The sequence below is a fragment of the Neolamprologus multifasciatus genome, chromosome 14 (genome assembly GCF_963576455.1).
Source record: "Neolamprologus multifasciatus chromosome 14, fNeoMul1.2, whole genome shotgun sequence".
In the NCBI taxonomy this organism is placed as follows: Eukaryota; Metazoa; Chordata; class Actinopteri; order Cichliformes; family Cichlidae; genus Neolamprologus; species Neolamprologus multifasciatus.
In genome coordinates this window covers 21,130,526-21,148,800 of record NC_140452.1, presented here as the reverse complement: position 1 = coordinate 21,148,800, position 18,275 = coordinate 21,130,526, and the positions used below count along the sequence as shown (strand labels likewise).

The 18,275-nt window shown below is 39.9% G+C and overlaps 1 protein-coding gene across 2 annotated transcripts in view; it reads right to left on the bottom strand.

Annotated features, from left to right (window-relative positions):
• foxn1 (forkhead box N1) overlaps positions 1-18,275 on the bottom strand; it is a 23,685-nt gene extending 5,410 nt beyond the window's left edge. Inside the window, exons 1-8 of one of the 2 annotated variants that reach the window (XM_085183970.1) lie at positions 17,924-18,275; positions 5,383-5,464; positions 4,447-4,743; positions 4,158-4,253; positions 3,864-3,985; positions 3,635-3,731; positions 768-975; positions 202-663 (exon numbers count right to left, since the gene is read on the bottom strand). In XM_085183970.1, the coding sequence (XP_085040096.1) occupies positions 202-663; positions 768-975; positions 3,635-3,731; positions 3,864-3,985; positions 4,158-4,253; positions 4,447-4,743; positions 5,383-5,464; positions 17,924-18,081 (1,522 nt within the window). In that variant the 5' untranslated portion in view covers positions 18,082-18,275. The other variant, XM_085183969.1, reaches the window with a different exon arrangement.

Below are 18,275 nucleotides of genomic sequence, written 5' to 3'. Positions count from 1 at the left end.
GTCTACCAAGCAAGGAAATCAACTCTTCAGTGCTCTCTGGTGGGCAAACTATGCAACTAAGACACAGCTCCTAAATTCCCTTTTCTTTCCTATCAGCTTTTAAACCAGTTTGTCAGTATCAGTAATAAATATCTGCTGAAGCTTGCACAAGCAAATCTTGGTGCACTCATTTTCCCTCCTTATTGTCCCTGTCTTTCATACCTTGCAGCTGAAGGTCAGTCAGACTGGGGTTGAGCATGTCAATGTCATAAGTGGTGTCTCCCTCCAGCAGAAACTCCTGCATGGTGATCCTGGGCTCAACACTGTAATCACACTGGAGAGTATTGTTATAAACAGGTGGTATCTTCCCAGCTTCCGGTGAGTTGAGGCTTCCAGTGGATGATGGGATACCGGCCGCAGGCTGCTGTCCACAGGGTGAGAAGAGGGCGAATGAGTTGCTGGGGTGTGTGACAGCTGGGGGGAGGTAGAAGGGCTGCTGAGGCTGAAGGTGAGCATACTGAGACTGGCAAATGGGCTGGCATGCTGGGCGAAGCTCAAGTGGAGTACAAGTAAAAGCGGAGGGGTTGTAGACGGGGGTCGCTCTGGTTAATGTGCCTGATTTGGGGTTTGGTGGCACAGACCTGAGTCTTTCCGGTCTTTCTCCCAGTAGTCGATCAAGATCTTCTACAGGAAAAGTAAAATAAGCAAAATAAGTAGTAGAAAAGAATCTTCTGTATACCTTAATTTCTACTCTGCAATTTCTCAGGTTGGATACCTACGGGACTGACCTGGCTTTGCCATGCTCCTGCGAATAGTAATGGGGTCTTTCCGGCGCCACTTGTGCAGCTCCTCCTGCATTTTCTCCACCTTGGCTGGATTGAGCGCCCACAGGCAGCCTTTACGAGAGGTGCTGCCATTCTTGTTCTCCACCTTCTCAAAGCACTTATTCAGGGACAGATTGTGCCGCACCGAGTTCTTCCATCCATCAGGAGCCGTCTGAACACAGGAAGAAAAAGATAAATGAAGAACATTTATGTTAAAAGAATTCAAGCAGATATTCTTAAGTCAACCACTTGGCTGCTGGGACACCTCAAATGACTTTAAACAAACTGGACAAATTCTCCTGATGGCTCATGAATGTTATTATGATTCATTGTTTTGGGGAACACCCTGTACAGAATTCCAAACAGAACATTTTTCCATAGTTTCCACAGTTTTTTTTCCACATCTTGAGTATGACTTTGAAAGAAACTCGACCTCACTTGCCTGATTGTCTTCCGCTGCATGTGTTACATTCTTGTTAAAATATCTTGAGAGCAACTATAAATTAATTGTGAACCATCTAATAAAATCAGGGTACTCAGTCCACCCTGCAGGGAATATTACAACACACAGTATATTAATATTGCCACCATCTGCTCTGCCAGTAAATGGTATCTGCATGCCATAACAAGTGTCCACTGAACTGCACATAAATGATGTGTTGATTGAAGCATTTAGACGTATCTAGAAACAGCTTTTACAAAGTGAACCCAACTTTTCTTCAAATATCACTTCATCTGTCTCGTGTATATTCGAGCCCTGAGGTATATGTTTAACTTTTTTTTCATTCTTTTTTTTTAGGCAGCTGTTTGGAAAACAGCCATCTATAAGCCATCTTGAATATGAATGGCAGCAAGCCTTTCAGCTCCCTCCAGAAGTTACTCTGAACCTATTGAACTGATTCATAGATGGCTGGAAAATGTAAAATATTTGTCGTTTGCAGGGTTCAAGTCCAACCCTGCAGCTGCCTCATTTATCAAAATTAATGAACAAAGGCATTCATTTTTAATATGATCACATCTGTCAACTGCTATATAAAAATTAATTATTTATATATCTCTGTTTATACATCAGCTGTGACACAATGTAGCTTTAACCACTAAAAAAGTATAAAAGTATTTTATCCATCCATTTTCTTCTGCTTTATCTGGGGCCGGGTCGCAGGGGCAGCAGCCTAAGCAGAGAAGCCCAGACCTCCCTCTCCGCAGCCACTTCCTCCAGCTTATCCGGGGGAACACCAAGGCGTTCCCAGGCCAGCCGAGAGATATAATAACTCCAGCGTGTCCTGGGTCTGCCCCGGGGCCTCCTCCCGGTGGGACATGCCCAGAACACCTCATCCAGGAGGCGCCCGGGAGGCATCCTTGTCAGATGCCCGAACCACCTCAGCTGGCTCCTTTCGATGTGGAGTATTTTATGAGCGTAACTAATCTAATCTAACTAAATCTAATCTGTTACTTAGAACTCCTCACCAAAAAAAGGATGCAATGCATTGATATGTATACCTCCCTCCAACAAAAAAGTGCATCACTGTTTTATTTGTAAATTAATACCGTGCGTGAGAACTGAGAGCAAATAATGTATAGCAGGGGTGTTAAACATAAGAAATGGCCCAGCAAAGTCCCCAGTTCAGCCCACTGAACAGCTTTGGAAAGGAGGCATGGGTTTTCAGAAATGTTCCCAAGCCATGAAGTGATTTCCATGGTTCCCAGAAAAAAAATTGCAATATCAGTAAAACATTTCAAATCACTTAATAATGAAAAATGCTCCATTTAAATATATGAGCTACTGTCTTACAACTATTTTCTGTTACGTTTGTTAACAATTGTATTTTTCTGTCCTTTATCCTGGAACAGCTGTTACAAAATTGCCCTTAAAAACGTTTCTGAAGTACTGAAAGGTTTATTTATTTAAACTACTATTGATTAATTAATCACTAAGGAAAATATGCTTGGTATAAACTGCACACATATCAATCAAGTTTTAATGGTAATCTATTATATTGAATCTTTTACACTTTAAATTTGCAAAAAAAAAGAAAAACCAAGTCACTTTGTTAATCAGCATTTTGGGCATAAAGATTTTTTTGAGTGTACACTCATGGTTCCACTTCGATTTAACACACAGAATAACATTTAGGAAGCCCATTACAATGAAGTCCCACATGTCAGTTCAGTGTCAAGAGACACTTGTATACTCAAGAACACAACAAAGAGTAAGGGAAGACTGGGACAGACACAAGAAGACAGCTGTGAACATAGCAGCGACTAATCTGGAGTAAGGACACAGAAGAAGCAAAACTGAATGCAATGCATATAGGAATAAGGGATTATCAAAATAAAACAGGAAGTAACAAACACTGAGACCAAAATTGAGACACATGAATTTGACACAGGGACTGGAAATAAACAAACATGGAAATATGACTGACTGAGGAGACAAACCACAGAGACTAGACAGACTACAACAGGAGATCTTGATGACAAGACACAGAGACGAGACTAGAAACAGACTGGTCACGAAAGGGAGCTAATGTAACAAAACAAGAATCACGAACTAGAAATAATAAACTATGATGCTCTAGAAAATACAAAACTCAGGACTAACTAATACCAAGCTAAAACTTAAATCCAAGAAAGTGGATCAAAAGTCCAAAATAAACTCAAAGCACTGGGTCATAGTGACTATGTCACATGCTTTGTTTCTATATCACGTGTCTGTATGTTTACCCTTAAAACGAAAATGTCTTTAGCACACAAATGTCTCTTGAAAAGAAACCTTGGTCTCAGTGAGCCAACATGCTTAAGTAAAGTATTTAATAATAACGTTGTGGTACCTTGAAATATGGGAAGTGTTCAGTCATGAAGCTGTAGATCTCGCTGACTGGGAGACTTCCTGTTTTGCTGTTCTTCAGAGCCATGAAAATCAAAATGCTGCCACAATAAAGAAAATTTTATTTATAATTATATATTTTTAAAAAGCTACCCTGCTTGTGATAGCACGCACAGTATTAAATATTAGTAAGTAAAAAAAAAGGTAGACAAAAGATTTAGCTTCAGAGCTACCTGTATGAGTAAATGGGCTTAGGAAAGATGGACTGTGTGGTGTCGTCCTGGTGTGACTGGCTGGATAGACTATATTTTGAGGTGCTGGACTGGACCTTGTTAGGATACAGTCTAGAAGAGACCTTTTGAGAACAGAGAAGAAATCATGACCTGACCACTAATAAGATACACCCCATTACATGTGTTATAGTCCAATGTGCACACCATATCATAAATGCAAATATTAGATATTACTCGTCTACTAAACGTCATGTCCTCTAAAGCATTTCTGAGTGCCTGAAGCAGGACACTCACCTGTTGTTGAGGACTTGCTGAGCTGTAGGATGGATAGCTCTGAGATAGAAAACAGGGAGGATCCACATGTATGCCTGGTAGCTCTGGATATGAGTTCTGCAAATATAAGTAAATGAAGGAAAAATGTTTGGAGAAGCTTTCAAGACAGTGTTTTTTGCTGTGATGTGGTGGATCTTTTTTTTTTTTTTGCCTGTCTATCTTCCTGTGTCAAATCAATCAAGCTGCTTTTGGCTGTACAAAACTTTATTAATATGGAAGGATAAAATGAGAGTATCATGAGGATAGAAACCTGAATGCTGCCATTGTACTGGTCCCAGGATGGTGGCATATTGCTGCTGTGCGAATGACTGCCAGGACTGCACACCTCATGCAGACTGCTAAAGGAAGAAGAGCACTGTTGTAGGCACTCTGTCACTGCTCCGTCACTGAACTGTCGCTGATACGGGTGGAAACGGTCAGCGTCCACATCCCCTCGCCCCGACCGTGAACTGATCATTCCATCAGCGCTGTGCCTCCTGCTCACTGCTGCAGTTCTCAGGCTCAAGGTGTTGCTCTTTTCCTGGGTGAAGCAGCTGCCTTCTTTGGTCTGTGGTGTGAAAACCATCATCACAGTGATTTGACACAGGCTGGATTTACTTGGAAATACAAATATGCTAACTGCTGCAAAACAGGTGGCACCCATCTCTCCACTTTAATTTTAAACAAAGAATTCAAATAACAGTTTTTCCTGGGACTCCCCTAAGGTAAACAGAGAAGTGTGTCATCTTTTTATTTATTACTATTCTTAATTATTTTATTGTTATTTAGAGTGTGGCCACAAAATAAAATGTGTCAGAAGTCTTTTTGAAGGATTTAAGCCGGGTTTATTTATCCTGACAGCACCCAGGCAGTAGTTTAAGTTCTATTTAATAAGCATTAAAGTGGCATAAGTTGTATCTGTCTGCAAGTGGGTAGCTGTACAATCCCCCCTATATGCCCTCATATACTTTGTTCTTGTTATTTTTGAAAAACACACTCAGTTTAATTCAGAAACACTACACAGAAATGCAGACAGCAGCTAGATGTGACTCAAAGCAGATTCAGAACTGGTTTATTTGCAGTGTTACATTAAAAAAAAAAAAAGAAGGTCATTTTGGGTTAAAATAGCAATGCCAGAGGCGGCTGCCTCTGTTTCTACCATCTGTTGGTGTGAGGCTCCAAAGGGTTCACAGGTGTGTAGACTCACCTGAGGGGGTGATGTTTGATGATGAGATTTGCTGCTCGGGGAAAATGTCAGTGACTGTGACATCCTGCACCAAAACCTGCTGCTGTGAAGACATTGTGAAAAAAAGCTAAATGAGAAACGTTTGGGTTGTCGTCAGGGGCTTTAGTGAAATTGAACGTTAAAAAAGCTGTGAAAGTAATTTAGTAAAAACGTAAATGCTGCTTGACCAAAATAAGACAACGAGACTGACTCTGGTGTCATTTTTGTATGCTAAATATAATGATGTTGTATCTGGCAGCTGTTTAGCTTAGATTAGTTTAAGCTAGCAGTGCACAGCTTAAAGACTGCACTGCTTGCTAGGATGTGACAAAATTGGCAAAAGCTGAGCAGTTAAAGCTCACATTTGTTTATATTTTGCTAGGAAAATAGGAAATTGATGCAGTGATTTACTGAAACATAAAAAAATATATACGCAAAAGCATCTTTAATGCAGCCTTAGCCAAGCTTTCTTGTAATTTCTTCAATTAGTCTTTAAGACATTTAAAGCTCTTCTTTGGATCTTGGCTGCATTTTGTCCTGTTCTCTGTCAAGATTAGTCCACACTGTCGATAATTTTGATCTTTGGGAAGGCCAATCCAAGGCTCATAGTGTTCCACTGTGTTTTAAAGATGGCTGTAGACCAGGGGTCTCCAACTCCAGTCCTCAAGATACAGGGGGTGTCCAAATTGGCTGCACCCTCCTGAGGCCGCGTTTGTAGGCCGATTACGTCACAGCAACGCGACAAATGCTGTCCAAATTAATTTAATGGTTTTCTTTGTTTTTTTTTCAGTGTTTTATTAGTTCGTGAGTAAATCGGTTTGGCTGAGATTAAAGTTATAGTTTTCACACAGCTGAATAAACGTCAAAAAGAAAACTGATTAAACAAAAGTGTGAGATGATCAAGAATTTATGCCAGTGTCCTGTTATATTTTATATAGCAAGGAGCAGACGGCTGAATTTATTAAACACCACCGAGACAGCTGGTGACGCAAAACTGAAGGCTACACCATCCAATTTCACAGCTGCTCACTTCCGGTCTATCTGCCCAACATAGACCACGAAGGCCGGGTCCTCAGGAGGATGCAGCCTATGAATTTGGACACCCCAACTGTCCTGCAGCTTTTAGATGCATCCCTACTCCAACACAGCTGAATTAAATAGCTGAATTACCTCTTCAACTTGCCATCAAGTTTGGCAAAGGATTGGTAACAAGCCATTAATTTGATTCCGATGTGTTGGAACAAGGATGCATCTAAACGCTGCAGGACAGTAGCTCTCAAGGACTGGACTTCTACAGATACTCACCGTGTACCTCTCTTTTGACATTCATAATGGATTTGTGTACATCAATTAATAATATCTGTTGCCACTGATTTTCAGTCCAGGTGACCAGCTTTTTCCATTCTTCTCCCTGTTTCCCATCTTTTAAGAATTGTTTCTCGACAGCCATCCTTTCACTGAGAACATTTCCAATGACACTCGAGTAAGCAGAACTGAAGAGCCAACTACATGTCTGAGGTAGTTGGTAAATTTTCATACATTTAAATGACATGATACTGATACTGTTCATCTGCTATAGAGTTTTCTAGGTCTGTGAATTCTCCTTTTCCCCCCCTACCGATCAGGTTTCCTAAGTCTTTTAAAGACACACTGAACACTATACTGAGAAATGCCAAGTTTTCAGCTACTGTAATAACTCTTTTGGATCCACCTTGTTGGTGCCAAAATAACATTTCATGTCTGTCAAACTGTATTATATTTTGCATTTCTCATAGATAAAACTAAAGATTGAAAATGACAACAATCAACTGCTTGGAACAACAGGTTGTAAGTAACAAATTGCCTAAACATGCGATTTAAAATCAGTTCTTTGCTAAGTTGTCTGTTATGTTTTGACACAATTGTTATGTTTTGATTCACGTTGTTTAATGGCTTAACAAACAAACTAAACATTCCTCTGAAAATGACCAGGTACAAGGACAGGGCTAAATTAAGTGAAAAAGCAGCCAATGTCCAAAGATAAAAACAATTGTTCAACTACTACTAAAAGAAATCTGGCTTAAAGAAATGAGGGGGTGGCTCAAGACTTTTGCACAGGACTGTAATTGGAAGTTGTTGTTTTACATTGGGTTTTGTGTTTTACCTGTGTCCAGTATCATGCTAAGCTAAGCGGCTGCTTACTGCACTCACTCAAGTCTCTGCTAGCGACCAACACAATTCCCTTCCTTCTGGAGTAAAACATGACAAGAAAACTCAAGTGGACGGTGGTGAAATCTGATTCTTATTGCTGTTGCCACATAAGAGGAATCAACTCTGACATGTTTGGGGAAAGCACTTCTGTTCACTAATCCTTTGTGATAATATCGTGTGAGTCATTTCTCTACTGTAAATCTGACAGCACGAATGCAGGCGTGGGAACAGCTGAGTTCATTTTCACCACCAGAGCATTAAAACTCCAAAGTGCTGGTGGACGTATGTGGGTCAGGAGGGTTATCTGAAAGTGTTATGTGATCCCATCAGAGGTGTGAGACACGTGGCCCAGGTTCCAGTAAAGGTAACCTCAGCCTCCACATAAACCAAGCTCATTAAAACTGCCAACAAACCGTGGCGCTGGGTCACGTAAAGTAAAGTAATGCTGAGGCGGACAAAGTGCCTCTCTTAGAAAGTTTGTGTGTGGAAAAGAGAGAAGTAGCAATCGTAGCTCTTTCTGTTCACATCAAAGAAGGCTAAAGTGTCGAGGTGAAAGCTGAGAGATTGACGTTTTCATCACTGTGGCAACAAATCCTCTCATCTGCTTGACAGACACTGTCACCAGCCAGAACGGATGCACTTTTAGTAAGAGAAGAAGGAGCTGTAGCGGTGGCCATAATGTGTGTGTATGTGTGCTTATCTGTGTTTCCATAAATCAATACCTAAAAGTTGTGTAGTTTTTAAAAACTGCATCTATCTTAAAAAGAGAGGTTGTTCCTCTATCTCTTTGCTCATTTTGCACAAAGAAAACAAAAAACATTTTGTAATGTTACAAAGATCAGTGTTCATGATTTCCATTTTATTTAAACATGAAAGTAAACATGTATTAGGGCAATTGAGAGGCTCCTACACTTTAATGCCATGACACTACTAGGACTTTGATGTGAAATTTACCAAAAATGAAAAAACACATACCTGTTGAGTCTTAAAAATCTTTCTCATATATTAAAAGGATTTTTTATTTTGTCCATGTTTTTTATGGTACTTTTGGATGACTATTAATGCACAAGAGACAGAAATTTAAGTGACTAATCTTGTGTAAGTATTAAATCTGTAAATAGGTCAGCTGTGAGGATTCATCAGCAAGTCAGGATAAAATTGTGCGCTAATAGTTTCAAGGAGCTTCATGACTCTCATGTCTGCTATTTTATTCTATTCCTTTCTATTTCTTATGCTTTCTAAAACGTTCCAACTCACATTCCCTTTTAACAATCAGCAATCTAGTGAGTTTTCTATTTTATTTTAGAAAATAATTCTTTAAACTTAACAGAGCATGTGATACTTGTAATACTCTACATGACAAGGAACAAATAATGTATTGCATGTATGCATTTCCATTTTTGACACTTTCCTGGATTTTACACAGTTAGCCTGCACTCTCTTAACTAGCATTTAACTGTAAACCAGGCTTTTAACTACTGAGATTGTTTGTGTCATTTATTGTCAGATTATGACCACTTGGCTTCTTATGTTTAATACATAGAGGCAGAATAGTCCAAGTTAAACACAAGTTTAGAGTTTTGTGCTAAGAGTGAATGCTACAACCCTTTGATCTTCAGTTCGGGGTTATTTGTTATGTAAATTATTCAAGCTAAATAATCTTGTTTTAAATTATTGGAAATTATTATGGGTTTTTTTTATAGGTGTAGATTTTACCACAAAGTGTCACAATTTCTGTGGTTGCATCTACACATAAGTTTTAATCATGATATAGAAAATATTGCGTAATATACCTTTTGACCTCTGCAAGCAGCAGTCGATGTAGGATGGTGGATGTTATGCATGAAAAAATTCAATTTGTGTACTTTTTAATGTGAATATTAAAATGGGTTTTGTTGTGCTATTATTTTGTTATATTTGATAAATTCAGTCAGGTAGTTCGATTTGTATGTGCTTCAGTGGAACTAGACAAAGATGATGAAATTTTATGAGCATTTAACATCTATTCTTTATCATTATATGACTCTTGCAATTGCAATTATTTTTAATGTACTGTAAAACAATAAGAATGAAAGTGACCATTTTATTCTATTAATTCTATTTGATACTATCAACAGTATTGTTTCTCCTCCAACTCAGCATGCTGTGTTACTTTCTGACGAAGATTGTAGCACTTTCCTCAATTACTTTGTAAATAAGGTGATGGACTTGAGATCCAAAATCTCCTCAAGTGCCTCCCCCTATGAAGATGCCCCTTGTTGTCCCGGGTCATTTACTTATTTTTCTCCAATCACACTCAATGACTTAATTGCAGTAATAGGTAAAATGAAATCCTCATCATGCTCCTTAGATATATTACCTCCCTCTGTCCTGTCTGGGACTCTCACCAGCATTGGTCCCACACTACTATCCATCATCAACAATTCACTGAGGCAAGGCCTATTTTAAACATGCTGAGGTAACCCCTCTGTTAAAAAAAACAGAATCTAGATCCTACCTCCCCTAGTAGTTTAATTGCCATTTATAAGTAAATTACTAGAAAAAATTGTAGAAAATCAGTTCAGGTCCTTACTATGCCGATTGCAGATTTTTGACCCTTTTCGGTCTGGCTTTCAAAAGCAGCACTCTATGGAGACCGCTCTCTTAAGGGTCTATAATGATCTACTAATGGCATCTGACGCAGGAAATTGTTCCATGATCATTTTGCTAGATCTTAGCGCAGCCTTCGATACCATCGACCACAAAATCCTACTCAACAGGCTGAAGGTTCTGGCTGGTATATCTGTCACCGCCTTAGACTGGTTTTCTTCCTACTTATCAGACAGGACCTTTTCTGTTAGGACTGATAGGTTCTCCTCTAACACTGCCGCCCTAACCTGCGGGGTTCCACAGGGTTCAGTATTGGGTCCTTTATTATTTTCTTTTTATATGCTTCCTTTAGCTGGCATTATTCAGTCTTTTAGTGACCTGTCTTGTCATTTCTATGTCGATGACATTCAGCTGTATATGTCCTTTAAGCCTCCTCAGCTGGATAGGCTGTCCACCCTAGTCCAGGCTTTAACTCAAATATCTGATTGGCTTTCTAACAATTACCTTGTTTTAAACATGAACAAGACAGAGACCATGATCATAGCTCCTCCTGATCTATATTCTAAAATCAGTCAGGTTCTTGCCCCTTTCTGTTCTTCTGCTAAGCCAAATATTCGAAATCTTGGAGTAATATTTGACTCTTCTTTGGGCCTTGACTCACACGTAAAATCATTTGTCTCGTTCATGTTTCTTTCATTTAAGGAATATTTCTAAACTGCGACATATGGTCTCCTTAGCTGAACTGGAAAAAATTGTCGATGCATTTGTGTCATCGCGTTTAGATTATTGTAATTCCCTGTTTACCAGCTTGGATAAATCATCTCTTTCTCGCCTCCAAGCTATACAAAACGCAGCAGCCAGACTACTAACTCGCTCTAGCAAGCGAGCTCACATCACTCCTATTTTATGTTCTTTACATTGGCTCCCAATAGATTTTAGAATTCGTTTTAAAATTATTGTTTTAACGTACAGAGCACTAAATGGCCAAGCCCCAGATTATTTATCCAAGCTTCTCACAAAATACACTACTGCTCGCCGTCTCCGCTCACAGAGTCAGAGTTTGTTGGTTACTCCCAGAACACGTCTGAAGATGAAAGGGGACAGAGCCTTTCAGTCTGTGGCACCAAGGCTGTGGAGCAGTCTACCTCTACAACTACATTTGGTTGACTCTGTTGAATCCTTTAAAAAACAGTTAAAAACTTTACTGTTTAAACAAGCTTTCTGTTGACCAATGCTTTTCATATTTTTATATTTTTTAATTTACATTTAAACTCTATATTGTGCATTTTGCTATTTATTGTACTGTTTATTTTAATCTCTGTGTGCAGCGCTTTGTGACTACCTGTCTATGAAAAGTGCTTAATAAATAAACTTTACCTTACCTTACCTTTATGCAATGCTAATGAAAACATTTTGACTTAAAGAACCTTCAACAGTCACATGTCAGATTCTGCCCTGCCCTATGTGACAAATTGAGCTACTGATATGCAAATTCTTCTCTAATGATTGTGTCACAGAAACAACACCGATGGCTGTCAGTGGAATGAACAATAAATAAATCACATGTGAAAGCTGACAAGCTGTGGACAAGACGCTGCAGCTGATTCAAATGTATGAATGTGCCCACGGCACATTTCCAGGTACAGTGGCTTGCAAAAGTATTTGGCCCCCTTGAACTTTCCCACATTTTGTCACATTACAGCCACAAACATGAATCAATTTTATTGGAATTCCACGTGAAAGACCAATACAAAGTGGTGTACACGTGAGGAGTGGAACAAAAATCAGACATGATTCCAAACATTTTTTTTATAAATAAATAACTGAAAAGTGGGGTGTGCGTAATTATTCAGCCCCCTTTGGTCTGAGTGCAGTCAGTTGCCCATAGACATTGCCTGATGAGTGCTAATGACTAAATAGAGTGCACCTGTGTGTAATCTAATGTTAGTACAAATACAGCTGCTCTGTGATGGCCTCAGAGGTTGTCTAAGAGAATATTGGGAGCAACAATACCATGAAGTCCAACGAACACACCAGACATGTCAGGAATAAAGTTATTGAGAAATTTAAAGCAGGCTTAGGCTACAAAAAGATTTCCCAAGCCTTGAACATCCCACAGAGCACTGTTCAAGCGATCATTCAGAAATGGAAGGAGTCTGGCGCAACTGTAAACCTACCAAGACAAGGCCATCCACCTAAACTCACAGGCCGAACAAGGAGAGCGCCGATCAGAAATGCAGCCAAGAGGCCCACGGTGACTCTGGACGAGCTGCAGAGATCTACAGCTCAGGTGGGGGAATCTGTCCTTAGGACAACTATTAGTCGTGCAATGCACAAAGTTGGCCTTTATGGAAGAGTGGCAAGAAGAAAGCCATTGTTAACAGAAAACCATAAGAAGTCCCGTTTGCAGTTTGCCACAAGCCATGTGGGGGACACAGCAAACATGTGGAAGAAGGTGCTCTCGTCAGATGAGACCAAAATGGAACTTTTTGGCCAAAATGCAAAACGCTATGTGTGGCGGAAAACTAACACTGCACATCACTCTGAACACACCATCCCCACTGTCAAGTATGGTGGTGGCAGCATCATGCTCTGGGGGGGCTTCTCTTCAGCAGGGACAGGGAAGCTGGTCAGAGTTGATGGGAAGATGGATGGAGCCAAATACAGGGCAATCTTGGAAGAAAACCTCTTGGAGTCTGCAAAAGACTTGAGACTGGGGCGGAGGTTCACCTTCCAGCAGGACAACAACCCTAAACATAAAGCCATATCCATGTGTTAGAAAGGCCCAGTCAAAGTCCAGATCTAAATCCAATCGAGAATCTGTGGCAAGATCTGAAAACTGCTGTTCACAAACGCTGTCCATCTAATCTGACTGAGCTGGAGCTGTTTTGCAAAGAATGGGCAAGAATTTCAGAAGATGATGGACTCATTTTAAATCACTTACACCGGCCAGCTATCACATTTAAAACATGGTCAGTTGTATTAACAATAAAACCCTATGATGGGAAACCTTAGGTTTTGGGATCCATATGGATGCTTCTTTGACACATAACCAATGATGTAGACAACAAGGACTGCAGGTGCCACCCCTCAACCCACAGGATCCAAAGGGTCCGCTGCCAGTTTCACAAGATCATACAGGACACGCCCAGAAATTAATGTGGAAGATGTAGTATGTAGGTCAGTAGTATTTATTTTTATGTGTTAGTAGAAGGCAGATAAATTTTCATTTGTGTCAAGTTGAATAATTATTCCCTGTAAACTCAGTCTCAGTGATTCAGCGTTTCAAGAACTCCCACCCCACTCTTCACATATTTCTCGGCCCATTATGAAATCCTAATATGCAAATCTCATGATCTGAGGCAGTGCCAGTAACCGCAAACAGCTAAATGACAGGTAAGCTGAAGACAAGATACCAATTGTCTGTCTAGCTGAGTTGCTTTTCACTTATGTCTTCACAGACCGGATGATTTCAAAGTTTGTGGTCTGGTGAGCAGGAAGTGGGTGGTACGTTTATGGTTGTTGTATTGAATCAGTAGTATCTGGCCTGAATTCATGTGGGATTTGACTGCTGCATAATGTGTCATTTGTATTTGCATTTCATGGGGGTGTGCAAATTAAGGTTCCAAGACAACCACATCCAGCTGGACTATTTACTGTTTTCATTTTAGTCAACTACTTTAAACCCTTAATTCCAGGATACGGTATATGATCCCTCATTAGATCACATGTCATTAGTTGTTCTAATGGAAACAGATCTGGTGGCTGTCACTAACGATAAGATATCAAGTAAAATGTGTTCATTTTCTCATGAATGCTTTTCTTGCTGCAGGCTGAAAAATTCTCTCTGGGTGATGTTGTGAGGATTACATAATGTATAGGGGTTCTTTTTAACTACTTGCTATCATGCGATTTGTTTGGAATAGATGCCTCCTTACGCCAACATTTTCTACAAAACATGAGGAAGCTTGATGCATATGTCAGCAGTCAACTGTCAGAATAAGCAAAGCTAAATTATTGCTGTTTCTCCCCACAAGCTAAGTCTTACGCACACGATTGTGAAGGTGGGTAATTCACTTCGAAGTCTGTTGTTATTGGAAAAAAAAGAGCAGGCAGATCTGTTAATGGCCTGGATGATACCGATGACAGTTGTGTTGGCATGAGAACGTTGCCACTCAAAGTTCAGAGGTTAATGAGGATTCCTCTCCTGCACCCATGCCAGTAGCAATACTGCAGTGCTGCAACTTTGCCATTAATAGAAGGATAATAAACTAACCCACTCATGGTAAGCATAAAAATAACAATGTCAGAAAATATCAAAGAAAGCTTACAAAAATTTACCACAACTATTCATTTCACCTTTATTTACATAGCGCCAAATCACAAGAACACTCTCCTCAAGGCGCTTTATATTGTAAGGTAAAGATCCTACAATGATACAACATCTAGTAAATTAACTCACCCAGTTTTTGGATTCAGTGGCTGCTCTCTTTCTTGTCTTTCTTGTCCCAGTCAGGTTCTCTCACTCAGCCCTCTAACCTCTGTTGACAGCTTAAGTCTATTTCTCCTGTGGACCTGTGCACCTCCCACTTCCTTATACCTGATAGTGAGGTACTTCGATTAGATTGACTGTTTAAATGTGTATGGAAATGGTTGATGGGTTGGTTTCAGATTTTGGCAGCTCGGAATATCATCCTCATGTTTTGAGTGTGAGTGTGTGTGTGTGGCACTCGTCCAAGCTAGCCCAGCAATAAGAAAGAAAAACCTGCTGGAACAGGTTTCAAAAGATCTACTTGGTGCAGTCACTGGCAGCTGGCAGCCCTCTCTTCCTCCTTCCATCAGTCTTTTCTCTGCCTTTCTGAATGTTTGGCTGTCTGTACGGGACATAAAATACAGCACCGCTCACAGCACAGAGCGGGCATCTTGCCCTGCTTTCTGAGCTTGCCCATGGCAAAGGCTGCCTTCACTATGATCTGTTTTCATTTAACTATTGAGTGTTCAAACAAACATGTGCACGGGTGAATGCAGGCAACACCGTTTGTGCATTTGAAGCCTGCAAGAACACAAACGCGCCAGATGCAGCAATCAAAGCACCAATGACTACTCTAGTGAACAGAAGCAGTCATTCTGGAAATGTTAGTTTCTCATGTAACCAGTAACAGTAAATGTCATACCTCGTGGACATATCCACCAGTTGTTTCTTACAGTCTGCAGAATCTGAAGTCAAACTGATCTTAGGACCATCAGGCAGCTCCCACGTACATTTTAAGATCCCTGATATTTTTAGGAACTAGTGTTTAAAAATCAGCTGTTAAGCTTGAAAAGAAACTGAGGTAGATATTTACCGAAGAATGTGAGAGAGGGAGTAAAGGTATGTCAATACAGGTAGATTCCTATCCTATCCTCCCAATGAACCAGGAACAACAGCAGCCTTAGCTCGTAGCTATACCTTGAACAAACCCTGTCCTCAGTGAGAGGGTGAGGCCGAGTGACAGAGAAAGACTGAGGATTAGTTACAGACTGAATAAACTCTTGTGTTACAATGCAAGGCCTCTGCAGAGTGAAGATAGTGCCCAAGGCCTTTTCTGCCAAAGATGAAGATCTTGAGGAGGGAGTAATGTGGGAACAGATTCCGGGGGGCTCTTCAAAGTCTCAATGTCTTCTGGAAAATAATTGCTCCGGTGCTCGAGTGTTCTCAGTTGCAATATCATGTTTTCTAGAGCTGAAGCAACAAAACAATGCCTCTGACAGCAAGTCAGAGCACAGTTTGTACAGTTTTGAACTTGACTTGTATCTTTAGAATTACATCACACGTAAGCCAGATCTAAAATCATGACAGGTGAGTGAATGTTTAGAATGAATGTTGTTTTCTTTGAGGGCTTTTGCATATAATTTACTCTCTGCTATATGCAAATAAAAATCCTGCAGAAAAAAAAAATGCACACTAACTTGCAGATCCAGTTTAGTTGTTTGATCAGGTCAGTGATCAGCCTCTAACCTACATTGTAAGCCATTATGAAAATGAATGGGATAAATAATAAATTAAAAGGATGACATTTTCATGTCTGTTTCTTCTCTGACCATCCCCTCCATGTCACCACAGACTCGCTAATAGCAGATATGGCAAAATGGTATGTACCTTAAATAGATAAATATCTCTACTGACACGCTGTTGACGGGCATGTACTTGTTAAATTGCTTCCTGATCTTTATTTAGCAGCTGTCGGCTGGATTACTCCCTCATAGTTTTTTTTTTTTAAAACTTTCTTTTTTATAACAGATGCACCAAGGTACCCGCAAAAACTAAAGTCATTCCTGGAATTTAAAAAAAGACCCCAAAATGATCAACATAAAAATGGAAATTTGCTAAACGTGTTAGCATTATTAGCCTGCTAACTTTGCTTTTGCTCAAAGCAAAGTTGTGCCGTAATATGTTAGCACACCACTCATATGCAGTACCTGCTTCATGACATACTTTACAATGTGAAACAGACGTCATGTTTGTGATTTGTTGGCTAATATTTGAATTTTGACCTGGTGTTGTTTGCTTGTTCTTTAAAGATATTAGTTTTATGTGTTGTTACCCAATACATCACTAACAAATTCTACCATCATCACTAGTCGAGTCAACAATTATCCATCCATTATGTTAATTGTTTAACTAGTTTAGGGTCGTCTGGGTGTCTGGAGCCTATCCTGGCGCTCATTGGGCAAAAACTGGCATTCACCCTGGTTAACTAGCAGGTCTCTCATTGTGTTAGTTATTGATTAAAAGTCACGCATGTATATGTCTACCTTTCCTTTCAATAAAATTTTAATGGTGTTTAAAGGTGGTTGGAGTATTAAGACTAGGTACCAGCTAACAAATGAAGCAGTTTTTTTTGTTTAGTATCTTTTTTTTTTTTTTGGGGGGGGGGGGGGGGTGCAATGATTGGCTGATCTCATAAACCCTTATTTTACTCATATCAAATGTTTACACTGGGGAAATGTATCATTTTAAGAAAAATGCTCATTTATTTTGAAATTAATGGCAGCAACACATCTTAAAAAGTTTGGCCATTATAGGGTGGACCTTTAATGGTGTGGCTGCACGTGCTCTTCCCAAAGTAGACGTTATGACACGAGGCCATCGACTATATTTTCTTCCTTAGATCCACAGCTTAGCCATCCTGGTTAATTTAAGCATTTGAAGCTACAGTACACACGTGTCAGTACACAGTACACAGCACTTTATCGCACACAGGGGTGTGTTCGATAAAGTGAGAATAGAGCTGAAATTCCACATTAGAAATAATGATTTATGAATGGCCTTTAAAAACTCAGGAAAACATTCAGAGTGCCTGAGGCAGCGAGCTTTATCACCAAGTACTTCACATTTATGGCTCAGTGTGCACTTAAATGAATTCAGTAATTACAGTTGGTATCCCAGGGATATTGAATAATAAAATGTGCAGCTGTTTCTCCAAATGACTGTTCTTGGTATCCCATTTGAAAAAAATTACCATTTCATGACCAGTTATTAAAAATCAGAGGTGCATTAAAGCAGTAAAGTTTTCCACCTGCATTTCAGATCATTATGCATCATATTGATTCTCTTCTCACTTATTATTACACGATCAGTAGCTTGAGTCTTGGGATAACCCAGCAGTACTGCAGCATTACAGGGCACAAAACACAACACTGGGATGTGAGTGGTGTAATAACCCCTCACATCCTATATAATGGCATAAATGTTGAGTCTTACCTCTGATAGCTGACATCAGTTGGACCTTCTTGAACCTCCATAACTGTGAGAATCAAATCCCTGAGAGCGAGTGATAGATTTTCCTTTGTGTGATGCTGTCGTCCAGCCTTTACCAGGAGCATGGTCCGTAGATTAAATAAAAATGTTCTGGGCTTCATAACTGCTTACTCCTTTGACCCTTTGAGTTTTCTGCTTCCACCATTTTAAAGTCCTTTTTGCCCCATGCCTTCACATACAGCAGATATACGGCCCCCTGCCAAGAGGTTCAATGAAATGTTTTCAATCAGCATCATATAATAGATTTTCCCGACCTTCAATCATTTTTGAATTTCTCCCACATGACCCCTTGAAA